We start from the raw sequence: 18,779 nt of genomic DNA, 5'->3' as shown, positions 1-18,779 counted from the left end.
AACATATTTTAAATAACTACTTCCAAAGTAGTCGTGACATCCCGTTCAGGTGGGGGCAGCTATCAAAGTGGGAGAGGTGGGCTGCACCGTGGACACGTCGAAGTATCCATGGAAATCACTGCAAAGCCGTTATCACAGGAATGACACCGTTGTCATTTGAGATGGACTGAGTTGAGAGCAAAATTTTATGGCCTCATTCAGATCTGACTGAGTCATTAATTCTGAACAGTTGATGCTGGTTTTATACAAACCTGCTGATATCCAGACAGCCCATTCTTCAGGGCAGGCCTTTCTTCTTATTAGCAAAGATAACGCCAAAGCACAGGATGGATGCATTCCAGCACTGTGGCCCTGTAATAAAGACTTCCAGTGTCAAACTGGCCTGTCCACAGTCCACCGGTCCCACTTTGAGAACATCTACCACAGTGTACAGCTACAACCTGAACTGGTGCGCAGCTACAATCCTGTACTGAGTAAGAAATGGAAAACATTTGTTGTTGTGACACAGTGGGAGCGATGCCAACTGTGTCATACGTATAAAACAGTGTAAAACTGCTGTTATATGGAAAATCACCACCAGTCTACCCCTTTTGTTCCCCGTAGCGAGTGTGTGCACGGCAGGTGGAACTGTTCTCTGGAGCACTGTCCTGTACACGGTGCTTTGTCTTCCTGGGGCCCCTGGAGCCCTTGCTCACTATCCTGCGGTGGTTTGGGGCTCAAAACCCGCTCTAGAGGTTGCACACAGCCCGCCCCGGCCCGTGGAGGGAGAGACTGCCAGGGGCCACGGAGGGAAACGACCTACTGCCAGGCCCCTGACTGTCCAGGTACTTTGGAGAGATTCTGTAGAACACGTGTAATATGTGTATTTCAGGGATGAAGGTCAGATTCATGAAAAGCTGCTTTTCCCCTCCAGCTACTGTTGTTCCAACAGAAGAACCAGCCACACCGGGTAGGTTCACTTTTCTGTGCACTCATTTGACTCTGTTCCTTTGGTTGCCATTTTCTTGTATTTGTGCATGCTGTTTAGGCTTTTCTTATCTTAAATATCCTCTCTGTATTTCATCATCTTTCCGTTTCCATCTCCTCAGAGGAGGACTCTGGGTTCTCTCCCTGGTCGCCGTGGAGTCCTTGCACAAAGACCTGCACCGACGCTCTCAGCCCGGCCCTGAAGTCCCGCCATCGACAGTGTGTGACACCAGCCTGTTCTGGAAGCTCTCACCAAGAGAAGGCATGCAACTTGCCCCAGTGTCCAGGTACACCACGCCCACTGTCTGCCTGCCTCTATTTATTTAATAAATCAGTTTGTGTTGCCTTATATAACTATAATATAAAGTACAAGTTAGTGCTCAGTTGATATGACTGCAGGAGCTGCGTGTGTGGTTCTTGCTTTGATGAATACAAGCGTCAACCAAGCTTATGTGTTTTGTGTTTCTGTTTTGAGGCGAGGTGTGTGTAGAGGCCGAGTGTGCGCGAAGGAACTGTTCGTGGACCAAGTGGGCAGAGTGGAGCGCTTGCTCGCGGTCCTGCGGCGTGGGTCAGCAGCAGAGGATCCGAACGTTCCTGAGCCCCGGAACAAACGGCTCGTGGTGCGAGGACATCCTCGGAGGAAACGTGGAGCATCGCTTCTGTAACATCAAACCCTGCAGAGGTCAGCTGTAATTATCAGTTCAAACTCTTCAGTGAAGGAATATTTAAAAAGCCAAAGAGAGAGTTTCATTTTTCACTTACTGGTCTGCGTTTGTGTTCGATGTTGTGTAGTTGATGGAGGCTGGTCTCGGTGGAGTCCGTGGTCGCGCTGTGATAAGCGTTGCGGCGGCGGACGCTCGATACGCACTCGCTCCTGCTCTAGTCCTCCACCCAAAAATGGTGGAAAGAAGTGTGCAGGAGAGAAGAACCAAGTGAAACCTTGCAACACCAAACCGTGCGGTGAGTCTGATCTACCACGTCCTGCGTTTGGCTCCTCATTGTTCCAGCATATGGCTGTTTATCTACAGGAGTGTGTGTTCAGCCTGTGCAGATAGCATCATGGCAAAACTCAGGAACTGCTGTCTGTGTATTGTCAGATGATAGAGGGTGCCCACCAGGCCAAGAGTTTGTGATGTGTGCCAGCCAGTGTCCACAGCGCTGCTCAGACCTCCAGCAGGGCATAGAGTGCCAGACCAACAGCGAATGTCAGCCTGGCTGCCGCTGCCCTCAAGGTACACAAGTCACACCTCATATGTGCGTGTCTTTGTCCGAAAAGTTCCTCTCCTGGCACTGATTTAACCCCTAAACTGTTCTGTGCTCTCCACTGAGAGAATAGCTTCGCGTCTAGAAATGGGTTTGTTATAACTCCTCTGCCTTCTTTAGGATTCGGGGTTCTGAGAATATACAAATTCCTAGAGTCCTGAATCCCCAACATGTGCACGGGATCCCCCAAGATATCTGCACACAGCTGACTCAGCGTAAAAGTTCTCTGCAGTTCTCAGTAGAACCTTCTAAGAGACGTAATTCAGTTACAAATGGTGTTTACTCCAGTTAGAAACTGTTGAATTGGAACAGACTGAGTGGCTCATCAGTGGTAAAACAAAAGCAGAGCGGACTGTAACAGGTAACACAGGCCTTCAGTTTAACAGCATTATCAGGCAGCCAGTCATATTCTGTTGATGTTTGATTGACCTTGGTTGGGTTATTTAGGTGTAAGAGTTGTTTCCACTGTTTAAAACTGGCTAAATCTTTTAAAGATAAATAACCTAACCGGCTCGACGTCACACAAGTATTAGAATTTAGTTTTTTCCAAAGACATTATAGGAGTGAGACGAGGAAAAATCTTAAAGTGAGTCTGGGAGAATTCCCCAACAATAAATATGATGGCAGAAATCAACAACAACAGGTTTAACTGGTGATTCTGTAATGGCCCTGTGGACCATTAAGATGACATCTCATTTAGATGATGTTTCAGAGTAGCTGTGCAGTGCAAGGCGTCATTCTGCTGCCAAGTGATGAGATTTGCATCTAGAATTGTTTTGTTAAAACGAATTCATTTTTTTTCATTAGCATGAATCGTGGTTTGCGTATCTTTTGTACGTGTGTGTTTAGGTCAGTTGCAGCAGGACGGGGTGTGTGTGCAGCTGTGGCAGTGTGACTGTGTGGACTCACTGGGGCAGATTTGGGTGGCCGGCAGCACGCATCAGGTGGACTGCAACAACTGCACCTGCTCTGATGGACAGCTGCTCTGCAGCAATGACAGCTGCCAGGCTACCTGTGTTTGGAGCTCCTGGTCCAGCTGGGCTCCCTGCAGTGTTTCCTGTGGACAGGGCCAGAGAACCAGATACAGGTGAGGTCTCCTGGGACCTGGACGAAGGAGACATGGTTTGTTTTGTAAACTGTTAAATTCTTGTTTGAGCACGTCCGTGTTTGGACATTAAAATGGGATCCAGACGGAGGAAAGTTTTTTTTACAAATCTGAAACTGGATTTTAAACAGGTTTTAAGTGGTACGCTCTTTAACAACAAGACGGAGATCATAACGATCAGAAAATCTATCATATTGTTTCCAGTGTAGAGATGGCACGATGCCACTTTTTTATGTCCGATACCGATATCATAAATTTGGATATCTGCCGATACCGATATGAATCCGATATAGTGTTTTTTAATCAATAAAACTGTTTTTTTAATATCTTGCTGCTTTTTGTATAAGTTCATACTCAAGTTTAAAAAAACAACAACACTAAAGCTATTCTGTTACACCTGTATGTAAAAAAATACAACAAAATATTTCATAGTTCAGCAACACTGATCAATCTAATAAACTTAAACCTGCTCCATCCTCCCTATTCTGGTGTTTTAAAGAGTACTTTGCAAACTCCCAGGAAAAAAAATAGGGAACCCCCCCCCCACCCTCCACCTCATGATGCTTAATCAACGTAATCAACTTTAATTTGATGCAGTGTGAAAAAAAATGCACAGAAATAAATAATTTTTCTACAATAATAAAATAGATTCAACATCTTTCTTCTACAGAACTGCAGACTGCACAGATGGTATCTTCCCAAAGGAAAAAGTAGTATAGCTTACTAGTATATTAGACTTAACAGTTACTATATACAGTAATGGACTTCTATATATTTAACATCAGATTAAAACTTTGGGTGTCAGATTCAGATAATTATTTATTAAAAGCTCGACATTTTAAATGAGAATAAGAAAGAAAAGTATGTCTTTGTGCCCCCTTTTCCCTGTTATTGCCCTATCGGCCCCCCTGGCTACACTTTGCTAGATCCGCCCCTGCACAGTTACAGCCGTCAGCTGTAGAAAAAGATCCTGGTGTAGAAAGTAATATTAAATAAATTCTAACAACAGCTGATCAAGCTTAAACGTGCTGCTGTTGTTCAGCCGCTGGTTTCCTCTTTCTGGTGCAAAGTGGGCCAAAAACAAAGAAGAGAGACGGACTCACGACAGAAAAGCCGATCAGCTGATCACTGATCAGTTTCACGATTGAAGTAGCAGCAGCAGAGAGAGAGAGAGAGGCAGTCGCTCCATATATCGCTTGTTAAGCTTTACAAACACTCAGAGATGAACTTACACACTTGCTTTACTTCTCTCTGGGATCACTTCAGAGATGAAATGCTGGTTTGGTAGTGAGGCTACAAATACACACAGCCGCTCTATCACTGAGCACACTGCTCCGACGTGCTACGGTTATGAGCCGAGTTACGCCGTGTCGCAAGTTTTGTGAGGTGCTTTTTTGATATTTAATGGATCGATTACATTTTTTATTTCTCTCCGATATCCGATCCAGTAATTTAGGTCAGTATCGGACCGATACCGATACGTAATATGGGATCGGTCCATCTCTACTCCAGTGTTTGTCTTCTGTAATTGCTGAATTAAGGATAAAGTTGATTCGAGTTGTCTGAGTCAGTGTGACGATTAACTCTGTCGTCTGTCTTTTGTCCGTGTCAGGAGATAAAATCGGGGCTCTGCGGGAGCCGCAGCGTCACTTGCTGAAAGCATTTCTTTCAAAAGAATGAATTTGCTGCTGATCAGACACCTTCCTGATGGATAGTTAAATAGCTTCGTTTCCATGGTACTGCAAGTTCTCAATGCTAATTCCAAATCTTAGAATTTACAAATAACATAAGATACATTTAACACTTTAAATCACATATGAAAGCAGTCACGGAGTAACAGATTAGTGATCCAGGCTTCCTGCTACCACAGTAAGTCAGCAATGTAAACAATAATGGAGTCTAGTAGGTTAGGGGGCGGAGCCAGAGTTTCAGTCTCACAGCATGGGGGTAGAGGTTATTCTGGACTGGATCCTGCGCTGCAGTTTTCAGAGCACCTAAAGGCTGATGATTTTCTGAACCCTGACTGTGAATCTTAATATATGAAACGTGAAAAGAGCGTGATGGTTGGTTCATTGTCTTTGGTTCTGCAGTGTATCTGTGGATATAAATACATGCAGTGGTATTAAACTGGTTTTCGGTGTATTCCACTGTGATTACCTGCTGTTCGTGTTATGTGCCAGGTCTCTGACCCCAGACACCGAGGGAACACGTTGCCACTTTGAGGAGGTCCAGCACAGACCCTGCAGTCCAGGAACCTGCCCGCCTCTCTGTCTCCTTGACAACCAGACGCTCAGTGTGGGTGACACCTGGCTCCAAGGAGAATGTAAACAATGGTGCGTTAGATAAGGACAGAGGATATGGATGTTAATGACAAAAATGAAATGTCAGTGATACTGTGCTGGAAGCTCTGCCTGTGTTTCTTCTAGCACGTGCACTCCAGAGGGAGTTTTCTGCCAAGACATCGACTGCAGAGGTGCGTCGCCGTGTTTCTGTGAAAGAGTGTCGCAGATGTTTGAAGTCCTTGCAAAGAAAGTTGTGAAAATCCTTTGTGCTGTTTCCAGTGGACGGTGCTTGGACCCCCTGGTCGGTGTGGTCTGACTGCTCAGCGACTTGTGGTCGGGGCACACATGTTCGAACCCGCGCCTGCATCAACCCCCCACCACGAAACAATGGTTCTCACTGCAGCGGGCCAGAGAAAGAAACACAGGACTGTCAGACCCCTCCGTGCCTGGGTCTGTATCTTAAGGCAAGGAAAGAAAAGCCACATATTCTCTCCAATCAAAGGGAATTTCATTTACTCTTGTATCAACAGATGACCTTTGCCCTTGGTCTCCTTGGTCACCGTGCTCCCAGACGTGCGGGGCGGGGTCTGTATCACGACACAGGGCGTGTGTGTGCGAGCAGGGAGGAGATGCGGCGTGTCCCCCTGAGATCGAGGCTGAGAGGAACCGCGTGGAGACGCAGCTGTGCTACAAACAGCCCTGTCCAGGTACAAGAGTCATGCTGGCAGCACTGAAGCCAGACTAACAGCCACGATCGCTGTTTGTGCTGTTTCTCTCTGAACAGCTGACGGCTCTGTGTGTCTTCAGCAACTAACTTCACTTGTCCATCTGCTGATTTCTGTGTTGCACACATGTGCATTGCAGGTTTTATTGAGTGAAGCTGGACAGGTAGGTACAGCCTCTACTAAGTGAACAGAGCTCAGTGTACAGGGTATCGGTGTCACAGAAAACAAATCGGACCCTTAACATTACTAATGCTACCAACAAATCCTGGAACACCGGGCAAATTGGGAAAAGATGATCTGGCAGAAGAAATGAGGGCGGGCAGGAAATACACAAGGGCAGGAAGTGAAGTATGTGAAATATGAGAGAAAATAGCACAAGTAGAGCTACACAGAGCTTTGGAGCCTCGCATTCAAACCTGTGTTAGACTGTGAGAAGCTTCCAGACTGTTTGAGATTCACTGACTTTCATCTTTTTATTGTGCTTCATTTTTTGAAGCCAGTGTAGAAGAAGGTGGGCAGGTATTTGACTTCTAAAATTATGCCATAGTATGCGATTAACTGAAGAGCCGACTGTGTGTTGAAGCGACTCACAGATGACATCAAGCGCTCGTGAATCGCACTTGAATGTTTTCGTTGCTTTGGCAGGCTGTCCCATGTCAGCGTGGAGCGTTTGGTCTCAGTGTTCCTGTGCGTCCCAGAGGCAGCAGCGTTACCGTGTAGCGCTCTCTTCACCCACCAGGGGCCAACAGTGCACTCCTGTGGAAACGCAGAGCCGGGCATGCGGTCTCAGCCGCTGTGATGGTGAGTTCATTACCCTTAGAGCTGCTTAAGCTGCATTCTGGTCCTACACCTCTTCATGTGTTTTCCTGCTAGAAGTCTGCGAAGCCCCGTTTGTGTACTCGTCGTGTGGCGCTCCCTGTGAGAAGCAGTGTGAACTGCGTGGCCGTGAAGATCTGTGTCTGGGTGTCAGCGAGTGCACACCTGGCTGTTACTGTCCACAGGTGAGTTTTAATGAACGCTGCTGAGTTTAATTATGATTTTTGGACACTACCAGTAGGATACAGTAAGACGCACTTTGCCTTTGGAGGTTTTGCTTTGATTTCTGGTCATTAAGAACAAATATGATTAGCAAATAATGCAACACGTGTTAACAGCTGCGTTTTGTTGGTTTGGTTTTTGGATCTTAAGCTGCTTCAAACAGCACGTTTGCCTGAAGTATGAATTCTACATTGATGCATCTCAATGCACGTGATTTGAGCACAACACACGACAAATGTGCTGTACTTTATGACCAAGACACAGATCCGATCGCTGCGCTGTTTCTTCTTTCCTCTGAGATGTGTGTTTTTCCTTCCAGGGCCTGCTGCAGTATAATGGGAGCTGTGTTCCTCCAGAGGAATGTGGCTGCATCCACTTGCAGCACCAAGCTCCAGGAGATCCACCCACGCCTGTCACCGTCCCACAGGGGGCCACGGTCACCATAGGCTGCAGTACCTGGTCAGTTGTCTCTATCAGCCCCTGTTGCTGATAGAGACATGAATGTTTTCTCACAGTGTTGTCGTCACTCTCTGCTCTTTCTTTGTGATTCCCAGCTTGTGTGTGCAGTTTGTCTTTTATGCTGCCTGGGCTGTGACAGGTTGTTATTATTGTCCGTTTTGTTGACTTCTCTGTCCTCCAGTCTTTGTCACGATGGGAGTTTGCAGTGCGACATGAGAGAATGTGAAGGTAAGAGAGCAGAGTAATAAAACGAGGTTCTCTGTAAACACGGTGAACCTGAATCTTTCTTTCTCTCCTTCTTTCAGTCGTCCTCAGCGAGTGGTCGGGCTGGACTCGGTGCTCTCCCTGCGTGCTGCAGCACAACAGCTCGCAGATGGTGTCGATCCAGAGGCGCTTTCGAGCCTGTTTGGACCTGGATTCTGGTCTTCCAGTCTCTAGAGAGGAGGAGAGCCAGTGTCCAGGACTGCTGGTAGAGGAGAGGCCATGTCCAGATGCTAACATCTGCAGAGGTAACAAAGATGCTCACACCAAGAGTTTGTTTCGTGTCAGAGGATTCAGTCGTCTTATTGGCCAGATGTCACTGAGGAGAGAGCAGCAAAAGTAAATGTTCTGTGTTATGTTAGAGATTTTACTGCTGTCTGCAAACTCATACTGACCTTTGCAAGATTCTTTTAGGTCAAACTTGCACTGTGCACCTGGAAGTTGGGTCGGATTGAGGTTGGAGGACGTTCACACCATAAACAAGCTGCACAAACTGCACCTCCTCCACAGGGTCTGGGTGTTTGTGGGCACCACAGTTGTGCTCTGTCTGAGACCCTCTCAGTAAAAGTTTGACACAGATTGCATGCAAACAGTGGGTGAATGAGTCAGGGCTCGACGAGCACGGCTCCAAAGAAAAAAATGAATTACACAGTCGGTCAGAGGGTGATGAAATGACTGCAGCGCGGTTTTCTCTGGAAAGGAAAGGGGGGTGATTGTGTTTTGAAATAAATGCGTGCACTTCAAAGCATATTCTTTTCATCTAAATAAAGACAGTTGGAGTCTCACACACAGCGAGGAATAAACGACTGCAGACACCGATAATGTCCAAGTCATAAACAGGCAAACCTTTAAACTGTTTCAGTGTATTAAATAAATGTATGTAGTTTTGGATCCAGTGACGAGAGCGATGTCATTCTGACATGTGGAGTCTCTGAGGGAAAATGTTTACTGTGTGTCAGTCACAGCTGCCATCAGCAGACAGTTAAGAGGCCTTAATCAGTGCAAAATGGGCTTTTCCTGCTATTCTGACTCACTTTATTCCCCAAAGGAGAAGAAAAGGACAGGTTAAATGCTCATGTGTGGTTAGCTTTGCTTTTATGTGCGTGCAAAGGATGATTCAGCTCAAATTTAACTCTGTCATCCATCCATTTTTTATACACGAATGGCTCTGAATGACTGCTGTCCCAGCTTAATTTGCATGTCAAACAACTGAAGCCTGGTTCTTGGTCATAGTGAGTAAATACTGCTCAGCAAGAACAAACTAAAATGTGTCTCTTACTTATAAATGATACAGCAAATAAACACATTGTGTTTGTCGCTCTGTCGTCATCATCTAAAACGAAACACTTAAAGTTTCTGTATTTGTCACTGTCAGTCTGTTAATGCGGATAATACCAAGGTTAGGTTAGTTATGATAGTCACTCTGCTCTCCTAGATGTGTGTCAGTGGAGTGGGTGGAGTGCTTGGACAGCGTGTGCTGAGCCGTGCAGCGGTGGAGTCAGGCAGCGCTACAGACAGCCCCTGGCCTCTCCTGCAGGACCCCAGTGTAGGAGCCAAGAGACCCAGACCCAAGGATGCAACACGGCCCTCTGCCCAGGTACATGTGAGCTTAAAAAGAGAGCAAAGCCAACAGGCAACATCAGTGGTGTAGTTCATAAGTTCAGTTCCAAAGATAACATTAGTTACACAATTTGTTGATATATATGTGAATGGAGATGACTGCAAAAGCCCCTAAAAATTAAGGCTGTTGGAAGTTTTGGTACACGCAGTGAAAATGTTTTCCTCGAAGGCTTCGAGGCTGAGCCGGACAGAGATGATCATGTTGTTTGTGTCAGCGTGGTTTGTTAGAAACACATTTGTGTGTTTTCACTTTGAACTAATGCAAAGTCATTAGTGTTTCTTTTCAGCAGCTGAAGGAACTTCTGCACATTCTTGGAAAGAAGTGAGAGGAAATCAGACGTACAAGTAAAACGTATATAAAACGACACACAGAGGAAAATGATCCGATTCAATGAATTTCTAACCAAACGTCTTTACAGCTTAAAAAGAAGAATTTTATAGGAAGTTCCATTAGTTCTGAAGCTGTTTGAAATAAAACAAATCAGGATGTACTAAAAGACTAAATCAGACTGAAGACAAAACTTTGTCCTTACGATTATCTGTCTGTCACAAAGCTACAGCTACAAGCCGCACACATCACACCACCACCACCGTGCTGAACTCTGTTTCTACGTCAGGTCACATTTTGCAGCGCAGGCATGGTTTTCTTTGCTTTTTCAGGTGAGCGCTGTGAGGACAGGGATCGAGCCTCCCAGGACAGCTGTGCCAACAAGTGTCCTCGCAGCTGCACTGACCTATGGGAGCATGTGCAGTGTCTCCAAGGAGCCTGTCACCCGGGTAACCATGGATAACATCTTCCTAATATTAGACTTTCATTACGTGAAATTCATTGTTTCTCTGTGTTTCTTTACTTTTCCGTCTCTTTTTTTGGTTTTTGTCTCCTCAGGTTGTCGGTGTCCAGAAGGACAGCTGTTGCAAGATGGCCGCTGCGTGCCAGTGACAGAATGTCGTTGTGGTATCCCATCAGGCAACGGGACGCTGGAGTTCCTCCCTGAAGAGGAGTTTACTGTGGACTGTAACACCTGGTGAGAACTGCTTTCTGTGAGCGGAAGTATGGTCATAGTTGGGATTAATAAAGCAGTTTTTCAAATTTTTGTAGCGTTTAGTTCATAAACTTTGCTCCGTCTCACTTCTCGTAACGCCCCTCCATGTGCAGTGTGTGTGAGCATGGCACGGTGGTGTGCTCCAAGCTTCCCTGTCCAGTTTATGAGCCCTGGAGTCCATGGAGCGCCTGCTCAGCTTCATGTGAGCGAGGCCGGAGAACCAGGACGCGCCGCTGCCAGGACACAGAGGGCGGCCCGCCCTGTGCCGAAGTCACGCAAACAGAAATCTGTGATCTGCCGTCGTGTCCAGGTCGGACATAGAAAAAATATCCAGCCAAGATCCTGAGATTTTACCTGCAAGTCTGGCGTCCCCTTACCTCCTTAATCTCTGCTTAACTCGCCGCCTCTCTTTGCAGCGGGTTGTTTGCTGAGTGAGTGGTCGGCCTGGAGCGAGTGCAGCGCCTCCTGTGACGGTGGGTTGTCATTGCGGAACAAGACAGTCCTCCGAGAGCCAGAGCCCGGTGGGACAGCCTGTGTCGGGCCACTTGAACAGCACGTTGTCTGTAACACCAACAGCTGCCTGCCCGGTAACACAAGCACACAACACTGCGCACTTTGTGTGTCTACTGAGAGATACCCCTTGAGTTCAAATGATGTGAAACTGTTGTCAGTCAGCTCATCAAAGTCCTAACGAGTGATGTTTACAGTTATATTAATCATAACAAACAAAGTGAATACGAAGTAAATATATCAGCGCACATGTCTGCACGCCGACCTGTTACAGGTGAGGTCATTTGCTTTATGTTCCTCCAGAGTGTCCCGGCACGCAGGTGTCCAGTGACTGTTCAGCTTCCTGTCCGTATACCTGCCAGGACTTGTGGCCACACACTCAGTGTTTACCTGGACCCTGCACGCCGGGGTGCACATGCCCTCCTGGACAGGTGTGTGTGTGTGTGTGTGTGTGTGTGTGGTTGGACAGCAGATGTGAGTCCTAACTGATTGTGTCATCGTGCCCTTTGCAGGTGTTGCACAGGGGCTCCTGTGTGGCTCACGCTGACTGTCCCTGTTCGCCGCTCTCTTTGCCGGCTGATTTTCAAAGCTGGAATGTCAGCTCCGAGTACTTCACGGAAGCTCTGCTGCCCCCGGGAGCGGCCATCCAGCACCTCTGCAATACATGGTGATCTGCTACTGTTGGTGTGGTCCAGTCATTCACTGAGTCGTGTTGTAGGCAGTTGAACCAACGGCTGTAAAACTGTAATATGTGGCTCTTACATTTCCGGGCTGGCTCTGGCTCAGGTTGTAGAGCAGGTCAGCTACTAATCAGAAGGTTGGTGGTTCAATAGCTGCTCAGGTATCCTTGGGCAAGATGTTGAATCCCCAGTTGCTCCTGATGTGTTCATTAGAGTAAGATTTTGTGTGAATTTTAGACAGAAAGCACTCAGACACAGTGAAAAGTGCACAAATGGGAGATTAAACGATGCAGAGTGCTCGAGTAGAGTAAAACAGCACTGTGGAAGAAGCAGTGCATCCACGCTGCGCAGTTTAAAAATGACTCGACCGATGATTTGATTTTTTTTCTAATGTTTCTAACAATATTCCAACCCAAAGAAATGTATGTTTTATTCATTGTTGTGTTTCATTTTGATCCAAGACATTTAATTGTAGCAATTAACGTTACATTTGCTACATTTTCTTCAGTATTTCTTCAGAATAAAGAGACACACCATAAATAAAGTCAGTTAAATGACTGGTACCTTGTTCATGAACATCATTTCTGCCCGAGTCAGGTCGATTTTATCCAACTGTCTATTTTTGCTTTAATTAAAAGAAAACGTTGGGTTACTTAACATAATCCCTGGTTCTTTGATAACAGAGTGAGGTGTTTCACTATGGGGAATGGCCTCGGCGTGACCAACTACGGAAGCTCCAATGACACCACGTCTGTCTATGACAGACCTGTCGAGTCGTGCTCAGGGCTCCGCCCCCTCATACTAACACGGCCGACCAGCTCCTCCTAACTCATTCCAAGCGGATTTCTTTCCGTGCCTAAGCAAGGAGGGAAGTGTTGGTGAAACACCTCACTCTGTTATCAAAGAACCAGGGATTACGTTAAGTAACCCAACGTTCTTTTTCTAACTTCGCTCGGTGTTTCACTATGGGAGATATGGCCCACTCCCGGATTGCGCCAGCTCCCGAAGCTACTCTCCAGTGCTACTCCAGGATCTCAGGTCGAACCTGAGGCACCAGAATCCAGCACCGTCTGAGCCAGGGATGACTGTGCAACATCCAGCCGATAAAACCGGACAAACGTGTGCGGCGTAGCCCAGCTTGCTGCCGCACAAATATCCTGGACTGATACACCTCTGAACAACGCCCAGGATGTGGCCACACCCCTAGTGGAGTGAGCTCGGAGTCCCGGGGGGGGGGGGGGGGGGGGGCTGCAAGCCCTTACAGCTATAAGCCAGAGCTAAGGCCTCTACAATCCAATGAGCTAGCCTCTGGCGTGATACGGGCCTGCCCTTGTGAGGGGAGGCCCAGCTGATCCGACTTCCTGAATCCAGCTGTTCTGTCAACATAAGTCCCCAAGGCCCGGACAGGGCACAAAGTGTTCAGCCTCTGCTCCCTCTCTGAAGAGAATGGAGGGGGGTGAAAAGCCAGGAGCTCTACTGTAGAGCACCTGTATGACATTTCCAGCACTTTAGGCTGGGTTAGGCCTCAGGAGTGCTTTAGTGAGTCCGGGGCCAGCTGTAGACAAGAGGGGTGAATAGACAGAGCCCGTAATTCACTAACTCGCTTGGCTGTGGTTAGAGCCAACAGCAGAGTGGTTTTAAGAGAGAGAAACTTCAACCCCACTGCCCCAATAGGCTCAAAGGGGTGGTGGGAGAGGGCGTCTAAAACGACTGACAGATCCTATAAAGGGACCAGTGGTCTAGAAACTGGGAGCGTTCGATGCACCCCTCTCATGAAGCGACATACAAGGGGGTGCTGCCCGGCAGGTTTATCACCAAACCCCACGTGGCAGGCTGAAATAGCTGCTAAATAGACCTTTATAATGGAAAAGGCTTTCCTTTTGTCCAGCAAGTCTTGAAGAAAACACAACAGCGCCACCACTGAACACTGAAAAGGGATAATGGTAAATGGCCTGTATTTATATAGCGCTTTACTAGTCCCTAAGGACCCCAAAGCGCTTTACATATCCAGTCATCCACCCATTCACACACACATTCACACACTGGTGATGGCAAGCTACATTGTAGCCACAGCCACCCTGGGGCGCACTGACAGAGGCGAGGCTGCCGGACACTGGCGCCACCGGGCCCTGCTTTTCATGGCACCACTCTTCAAAAACACACCATTTACTGCTGTAAATGGAACGAGTGGAGGAGACTCTGGCATTCTGAATGGTTTCAATAACCTTCGGAGGCATGCCTGCTGCCTTCAAATTCCACCTTTCACGGGCCAGGCCTAGAGAGCAACCTGGTCTGGATGGGGATGGTATATCTCCCCCTGCGCCTGAGACAGTAGGTCCCTGCGGATGGGGAGTGGCCATGGCTCGTCCACCAGAAGCTGGACGATTTCTGCTATCCAGTGTTTGGATGCCCACCGTGGAGCTATTAAAATCTGAGACAGCCCCTGATCCCTCACTCTGATCAGTGTTGGGGAGATCAGGCTGAGGGGAGGGAAAGCATACAGCAGAGTTTTTGGCCATGGATGGGCCAGCGCATCCACGCCCAGTGGCGCATGTGCGTCTGACAGGGAGAAAAACAGGGGGCACTGTGTGTTTTCTCGTGAGGCGAGGAGATCTACGGCAGCCCGGCCGTATCTCTGCCAAATCTGCTCCACCACCTTTGGGTGAAGCCTCCATTCTCCGAACAGTGGATTTCCTCTGGACAGGAGGTCCGCCCCCCTGTTCAGAATTCCTGGCACGTGAGTTGCCCGAAGGGAGAGGAGCCGAGTGCTGCTCCACATAATTATTTCCCTGGCTAACCTGTGTAGCTGCCGGGAACGGGTGCCGCCCTGGCGGTTGATATAAGCAACTACAGTGGAGTTGTCTGTTTTCACTAAAACATGTTGACCCCGGAGATACGGCAGAAAATGGAGCACCGCGTGGAGCTCCAGCACATTTATGTGATTCAGAGCGAGCCTCTGTGACCAAACGCCATTCACTGCTCTGCCCATCATAGTCGCACCCCAACCTGACAGGGATGCATCTGTGGTCAGCGTCACCCTGGATGATACTGCCCCGAGAGGTACCGCCGCCGCGAGAGCTGTCGGGCTCCTCCAAGGCCGGAGAGCCGCGATACACGGCTGCATTATTTTTACACCACGATTGAGATGTCGGCGAGGGCACAGCTGCAGAGAAGCGACCCACCGCTGAAAATCTCTCATCATAAGCAGCCCCAAATGTACCACCGATATCACCGAGGCCATGAGGCCGAGGAGGCGGAGACAGAGTCGGAACCGCACGACTTTCCCAGCTGAAAACGGGAAAGACAGTGAGTGAAGGATGCGATCCTCCGCTCTGAAAGTGCGATAAGAGATGGAGTCTATTCTGAGTCCCAGATACTCTGTAAACTGTGCGGGTTCCAAGTGGCTCTTTTCCAGGTTGATAGTGAACCCAAGCTCCGTGAGGTGATTCACCACCACCTCGGAGTCTTTGATCGCCTGCTCTCGCGATCGTGAGCATATTAGATAATCGTCTATGTAAGAGAATATTCTGATGCCGCTGTTCCTTAACGGAGACAGCGCTGCCTCCACACGTTTGCTAAACACCCTTGGAGCTAAGGATAGCCCGAATGGGATAGTTTGAAACTCGTACGCTACGCTCTGATAAGCGAACGTGAGATATTTCCTGTGTGGAGGATAAATGGCGATGTGAAAATATGCGTCTGATAGGTCGATTGTAACAAACCAATCGCCTGTGTGAATTGAGCGACAAAGCGTCTTGTGTGTGAGCATTCTGAACGTGTACTTTCTCAAATGCTTGTTTAACACACGCAGATCCAGAATAGGGCGGAGCGACGTTCCGTCCTTTTTCGGGATGAGGAAATAGCGGGAGTAAAAGCCCTGCTGAGCTTCTTCGCTCGGAACCGCTCCGACCGCCTGTTTGTGTAACAGGGAGGATATTTCCTCCTCCAGCACATTCGCTGAATCGCGACTGGCCACAGAAGCTAACACTCCGCCGAATCTCGGGGGTTTTGCCGCAAACTGTAGTCTGTAACCATGGGAAATGGTTGACAAGACCCAGGGATGAACTGCGCATGCGCGCCACCGCTCCAGCCGCGCTGCGAGCGGGCCTCTGAAGACGCGGTAGCATGACGTCACCCCTGTCTCCCGGAAGGAGTTGGGGCTCTCCCCCTCGGGAAGAGCGTGAGCTCCCCCCGCTGGGAACAAAGAAAAATTGCAGTGATTTTCTTTTGTTTTTATTTTGAAACTGGGGGGACATGCCCTTGGCAAACTGCCTGGCTGCAGAAATGCACGTTTTATTTCTTTTGTTACCCCCAAACCACAGTGAAGTGTCTGGTGACTCTGGGCAGTGCTTGGTGACACAGACAGAGTGCTTAGAAGTGTTTTGTCACACTGCTCCATATGTCCACAAGTCTGTCCTCCCTGAACTGGAGGAGGAGACTGAGAGGGTGCTCCTGGTGAACTGGAAACTTCCGGAGACCCTGAACTTTGGAGTGATTTGGTTACCCCTTCTAACACCTTCCTTCTCTTTGGGGAAGAAAATAGGGGTGACACAGAATGCTGCAGGTGTGCTGCTAGGCTGACCGCTTCTTTTTCCCCTCCGGGGTCTGACGGCTTGTTCTTTGCAGCAACTGCTGCAAAGGAATGCTTGCCCCAAGGTCTTTGGTTCTCTACCTTGGCCTGGTGGGCACCCTGCTGGCCTCCTACTCCTCTCTGCATTCTGACCCCACTCTGTCTCCCTCTCACAGCTGCTGCTGTTGCTGCAAAGCCAGCTCTTGGCACCTGCTGGGGCTGAGAGTTAGGTTTTCTGGGTAAGCAGAGGTTGAATGCTTCTCCCTCCTGCTTTCTGCGGGTGCTTGTTTCTCTCATTCTCTCCAGGGCTGGGCCAAAGAGACCCTTGGTTGGGTCATAGGCTGCATCCATGACCTCAGCCTTCTGAGCATCACCTAGGCCTGACAGGTTTAGCCACAAGGCTCTCTCACCCGAGACTGCAAGGCCCATAACGCGGCCACACCCTTGGACTGCTCCCCTGGAGGAGCGAAGAATGAGATCATTAACCACGCAGATTTCATCCCAGAGGACTGGGTTCTGGGAACCTGAGTCAAGCTGATGGCCCATGTCTTCCAGAATTTCTGCCTGATATGCTGATAGCAGTGTGACTGCATTAAGCGAGCACACTGACTGTGCAGCATATTTGTACGTCCTTTGATAAATAGATGCCGTGAGGTGATCTGTCTTGTTGGGCAAAGAAATGCTAGAAGAAGCTGAGATTGCCCTGCGGTTAGGGTGAAGGTGATACGCCACTGAAGGCTCCACTGCTGGGGGTTCGGTCAGCCCCAGTTCACCCATCCCCTGGATCTCAAGCTTAGAGCAGCCCTTGGTCGGAAGCTTGCTTTTAAAAGGGCTTGACCAATAGCGACTCATTTCTTTCATGCAGGCCGGGACTGCTGGCAGAAGCTGCTTCGATGGTGGCAAGGCTGGTGGGAGCCTCTTGCCGTCATACAGGTTGCATTCTGCCCCTTCGGCATCCTGGGCGGCTGGCCATGGGATGCCTAGCTTGGCAGCAGCCCATTTGCAGACCTCGTACAAATTGCTGTCCACCAGGGGTGCAACTTCAGCCCCACTCGGTGGCCTGGACTGCTGGGGAGGAAAGGTAGAGTCATCCTCCTGTTCCTCATCCATGTCCTCCAGGTCGAGGAGGTCGGAGTCGACATCGCCTTCCGCGTCCTCGCCACCCGGCTCGCCCACGTTTTGATCGAGGTCCTCGAACGATGGGGGCATGAGCGTGGATTCTTCTTCCATCATGTCCACCCAGCTTGTGGAGGCTCGCGGATGACGGATATCGCTCGTAGCAGTAGCCGCCGACAGGCAGGGGTCCTGACTGTTCGTTACTGCTACTCTCAGCCTCCTTTCCAGGACTTTCTCTGGCATCAAAGCACAGTGTGGGCATCCCTGAGGGTCCGCCAGTGAAGCCTGAGCATGCTTGGCACCCATACAGACGATGCACATTGGATGAGGGTCCCTGCCTGAGATGGTGGCACCGCATGATGCGGGGCACGGGCGGGATGCAGCCTCTTTCGCCGTAGACTTGGTTAGCGGAAAGGGGTGAGACTAGGCTACACCAGGCTCGTCTCGACACATTAGCCCGTAAGTAGCTAGGACTGGCAGCGGGTGTTAAATCCGATCTAGCCGCGGCGGGAGTCAGCTCGTCGTGACAAGTTAGCTGCACTCCGCTAGTCAATATCGTTAGCGACTTAATGCTAACCGAACCCTAGGTCGACCAACAAGCTAATGCTAGTGAGACGCTAATGTGGTTCGTGGCCTGCTAACAAGTCAATGCTAGCCGGACACTGAACGAACAGCTCGCCGTAACGCGTTAGCCCGAGTCACACAACGTCGGCTACCTCGCTAACTAAAACCAGGAACCGCTGGGACAGCTCGCCTGACGCGGTTGCTGTTCCACAGTGCAACTCTAAGTACGCTTCTTTCGAAGGACTTACTCAGCACGATCCAAACGGCCACCGGAAAAACTGCGTTCGGCGACGTACTCCTACACGGGACGCCTGAGAACTGTTAAGCAGCTAATCAAGTTAGTTAGTAGTTAGTAGTTTCTCACGGGAAGAAAGCGAGAATGAGTTAGGAGGAGCTGGTCGGCCGTGTTAGTATGAGGGGGCGGAGCCCTGAGCACGACTCGACAGGTCTGTCATAGACAGACGTGGTGTCATTGGAGCTTCCGTAGTTGGTCACGCCGAGGCCATTCCCCATAGTGAAACACAGAGCGAAGTTAGAAAAAGAACAGAGGCTGTAGTAGCAGCTTTCATCTTCCTCT

The 18,779-nt window shown here is 49.0% G+C and overlaps 1 protein-coding gene and 1 pseudogene across 1 annotated transcript in view; one reads left to right on the top strand and one right to left on the bottom strand.

Annotated features, from left to right (window-relative positions):
- Positions 1–18,779, top strand: part of sspo (SCO-spondin) — a 103,467-nt gene that overhangs the window by 54,849 nt on the left and 29,839 nt on the right. The window contains exons 87-109 of the mRNA XM_085287850.1: positions 604–824; positions 914–949; positions 1,089–1,253; positions 1,442–1,648; positions 1,759–1,926; positions 2,064–2,198; positions 3,079–3,316; positions 5,515–5,667; positions 5,761–5,807; positions 5,896–6,066; positions 6,147–6,323; positions 6,987–7,142; positions 7,215–7,342; positions 7,699–7,838; positions 8,020–8,066; positions 8,144–8,347; positions 9,535–9,696; positions 10,380–10,496; positions 10,606–10,744; positions 10,876–11,072; positions 11,179–11,349; positions 11,576–11,703; positions 11,785–11,939. Of these exons, the coding sequence (XP_085143976.1) occupies positions 604–824; positions 914–949; positions 1,089–1,253; positions 1,442–1,648; positions 1,759–1,926; positions 2,064–2,198; positions 3,079–3,316; positions 5,515–5,667; positions 5,761–5,807; positions 5,896–6,066; positions 6,147–6,323; positions 6,987–7,142; positions 7,215–7,342; positions 7,699–7,838; positions 8,020–8,066; positions 8,144–8,347; positions 9,535–9,696; positions 10,380–10,496; positions 10,606–10,744; positions 10,876–11,072; positions 11,179–11,349; positions 11,576–11,703; positions 11,785–11,939 (3,462 nt within the window). The remainder of the gene's footprint in view (positions 1–603; positions 825–913; positions 950–1,088; positions 1,254–1,441; positions 1,649–1,758; positions 1,927–2,063; positions 2,199–3,078; positions 3,317–5,514; positions 5,668–5,760; positions 5,808–5,895; positions 6,067–6,146; positions 6,324–6,986; positions 7,143–7,214; positions 7,343–7,698; positions 7,839–8,019; positions 8,067–8,143; positions 8,348–9,534; positions 9,697–10,379; positions 10,497–10,605; positions 10,745–10,875; positions 11,073–11,178; positions 11,350–11,575; positions 11,704–11,784; positions 11,940–18,779) is intronic.
- Positions 14,201–18,715, bottom strand: LOC146566630 (uncharacterized; annotated as a pseudogene).

Source organism: Mchenga conophoros, linkage group LG9 (assembly GCF_057382185.1).
Source record: "Mchenga conophoros isolate Kocher_MC1m ecotype Shallow Benthic linkage group LG9, M_conophoros_male_GT1.1, whole genome shotgun sequence".
NCBI classification, from domain to species: Eukaryota; Metazoa; Chordata; class Actinopteri; order Cichliformes; family Cichlidae; genus Mchenga; species Mchenga conophoros.
The sequence above is the reverse complement of the archived record's forward strand: the minus strand, read 5'-3'. Positions and strand labels throughout refer to the sequence as shown.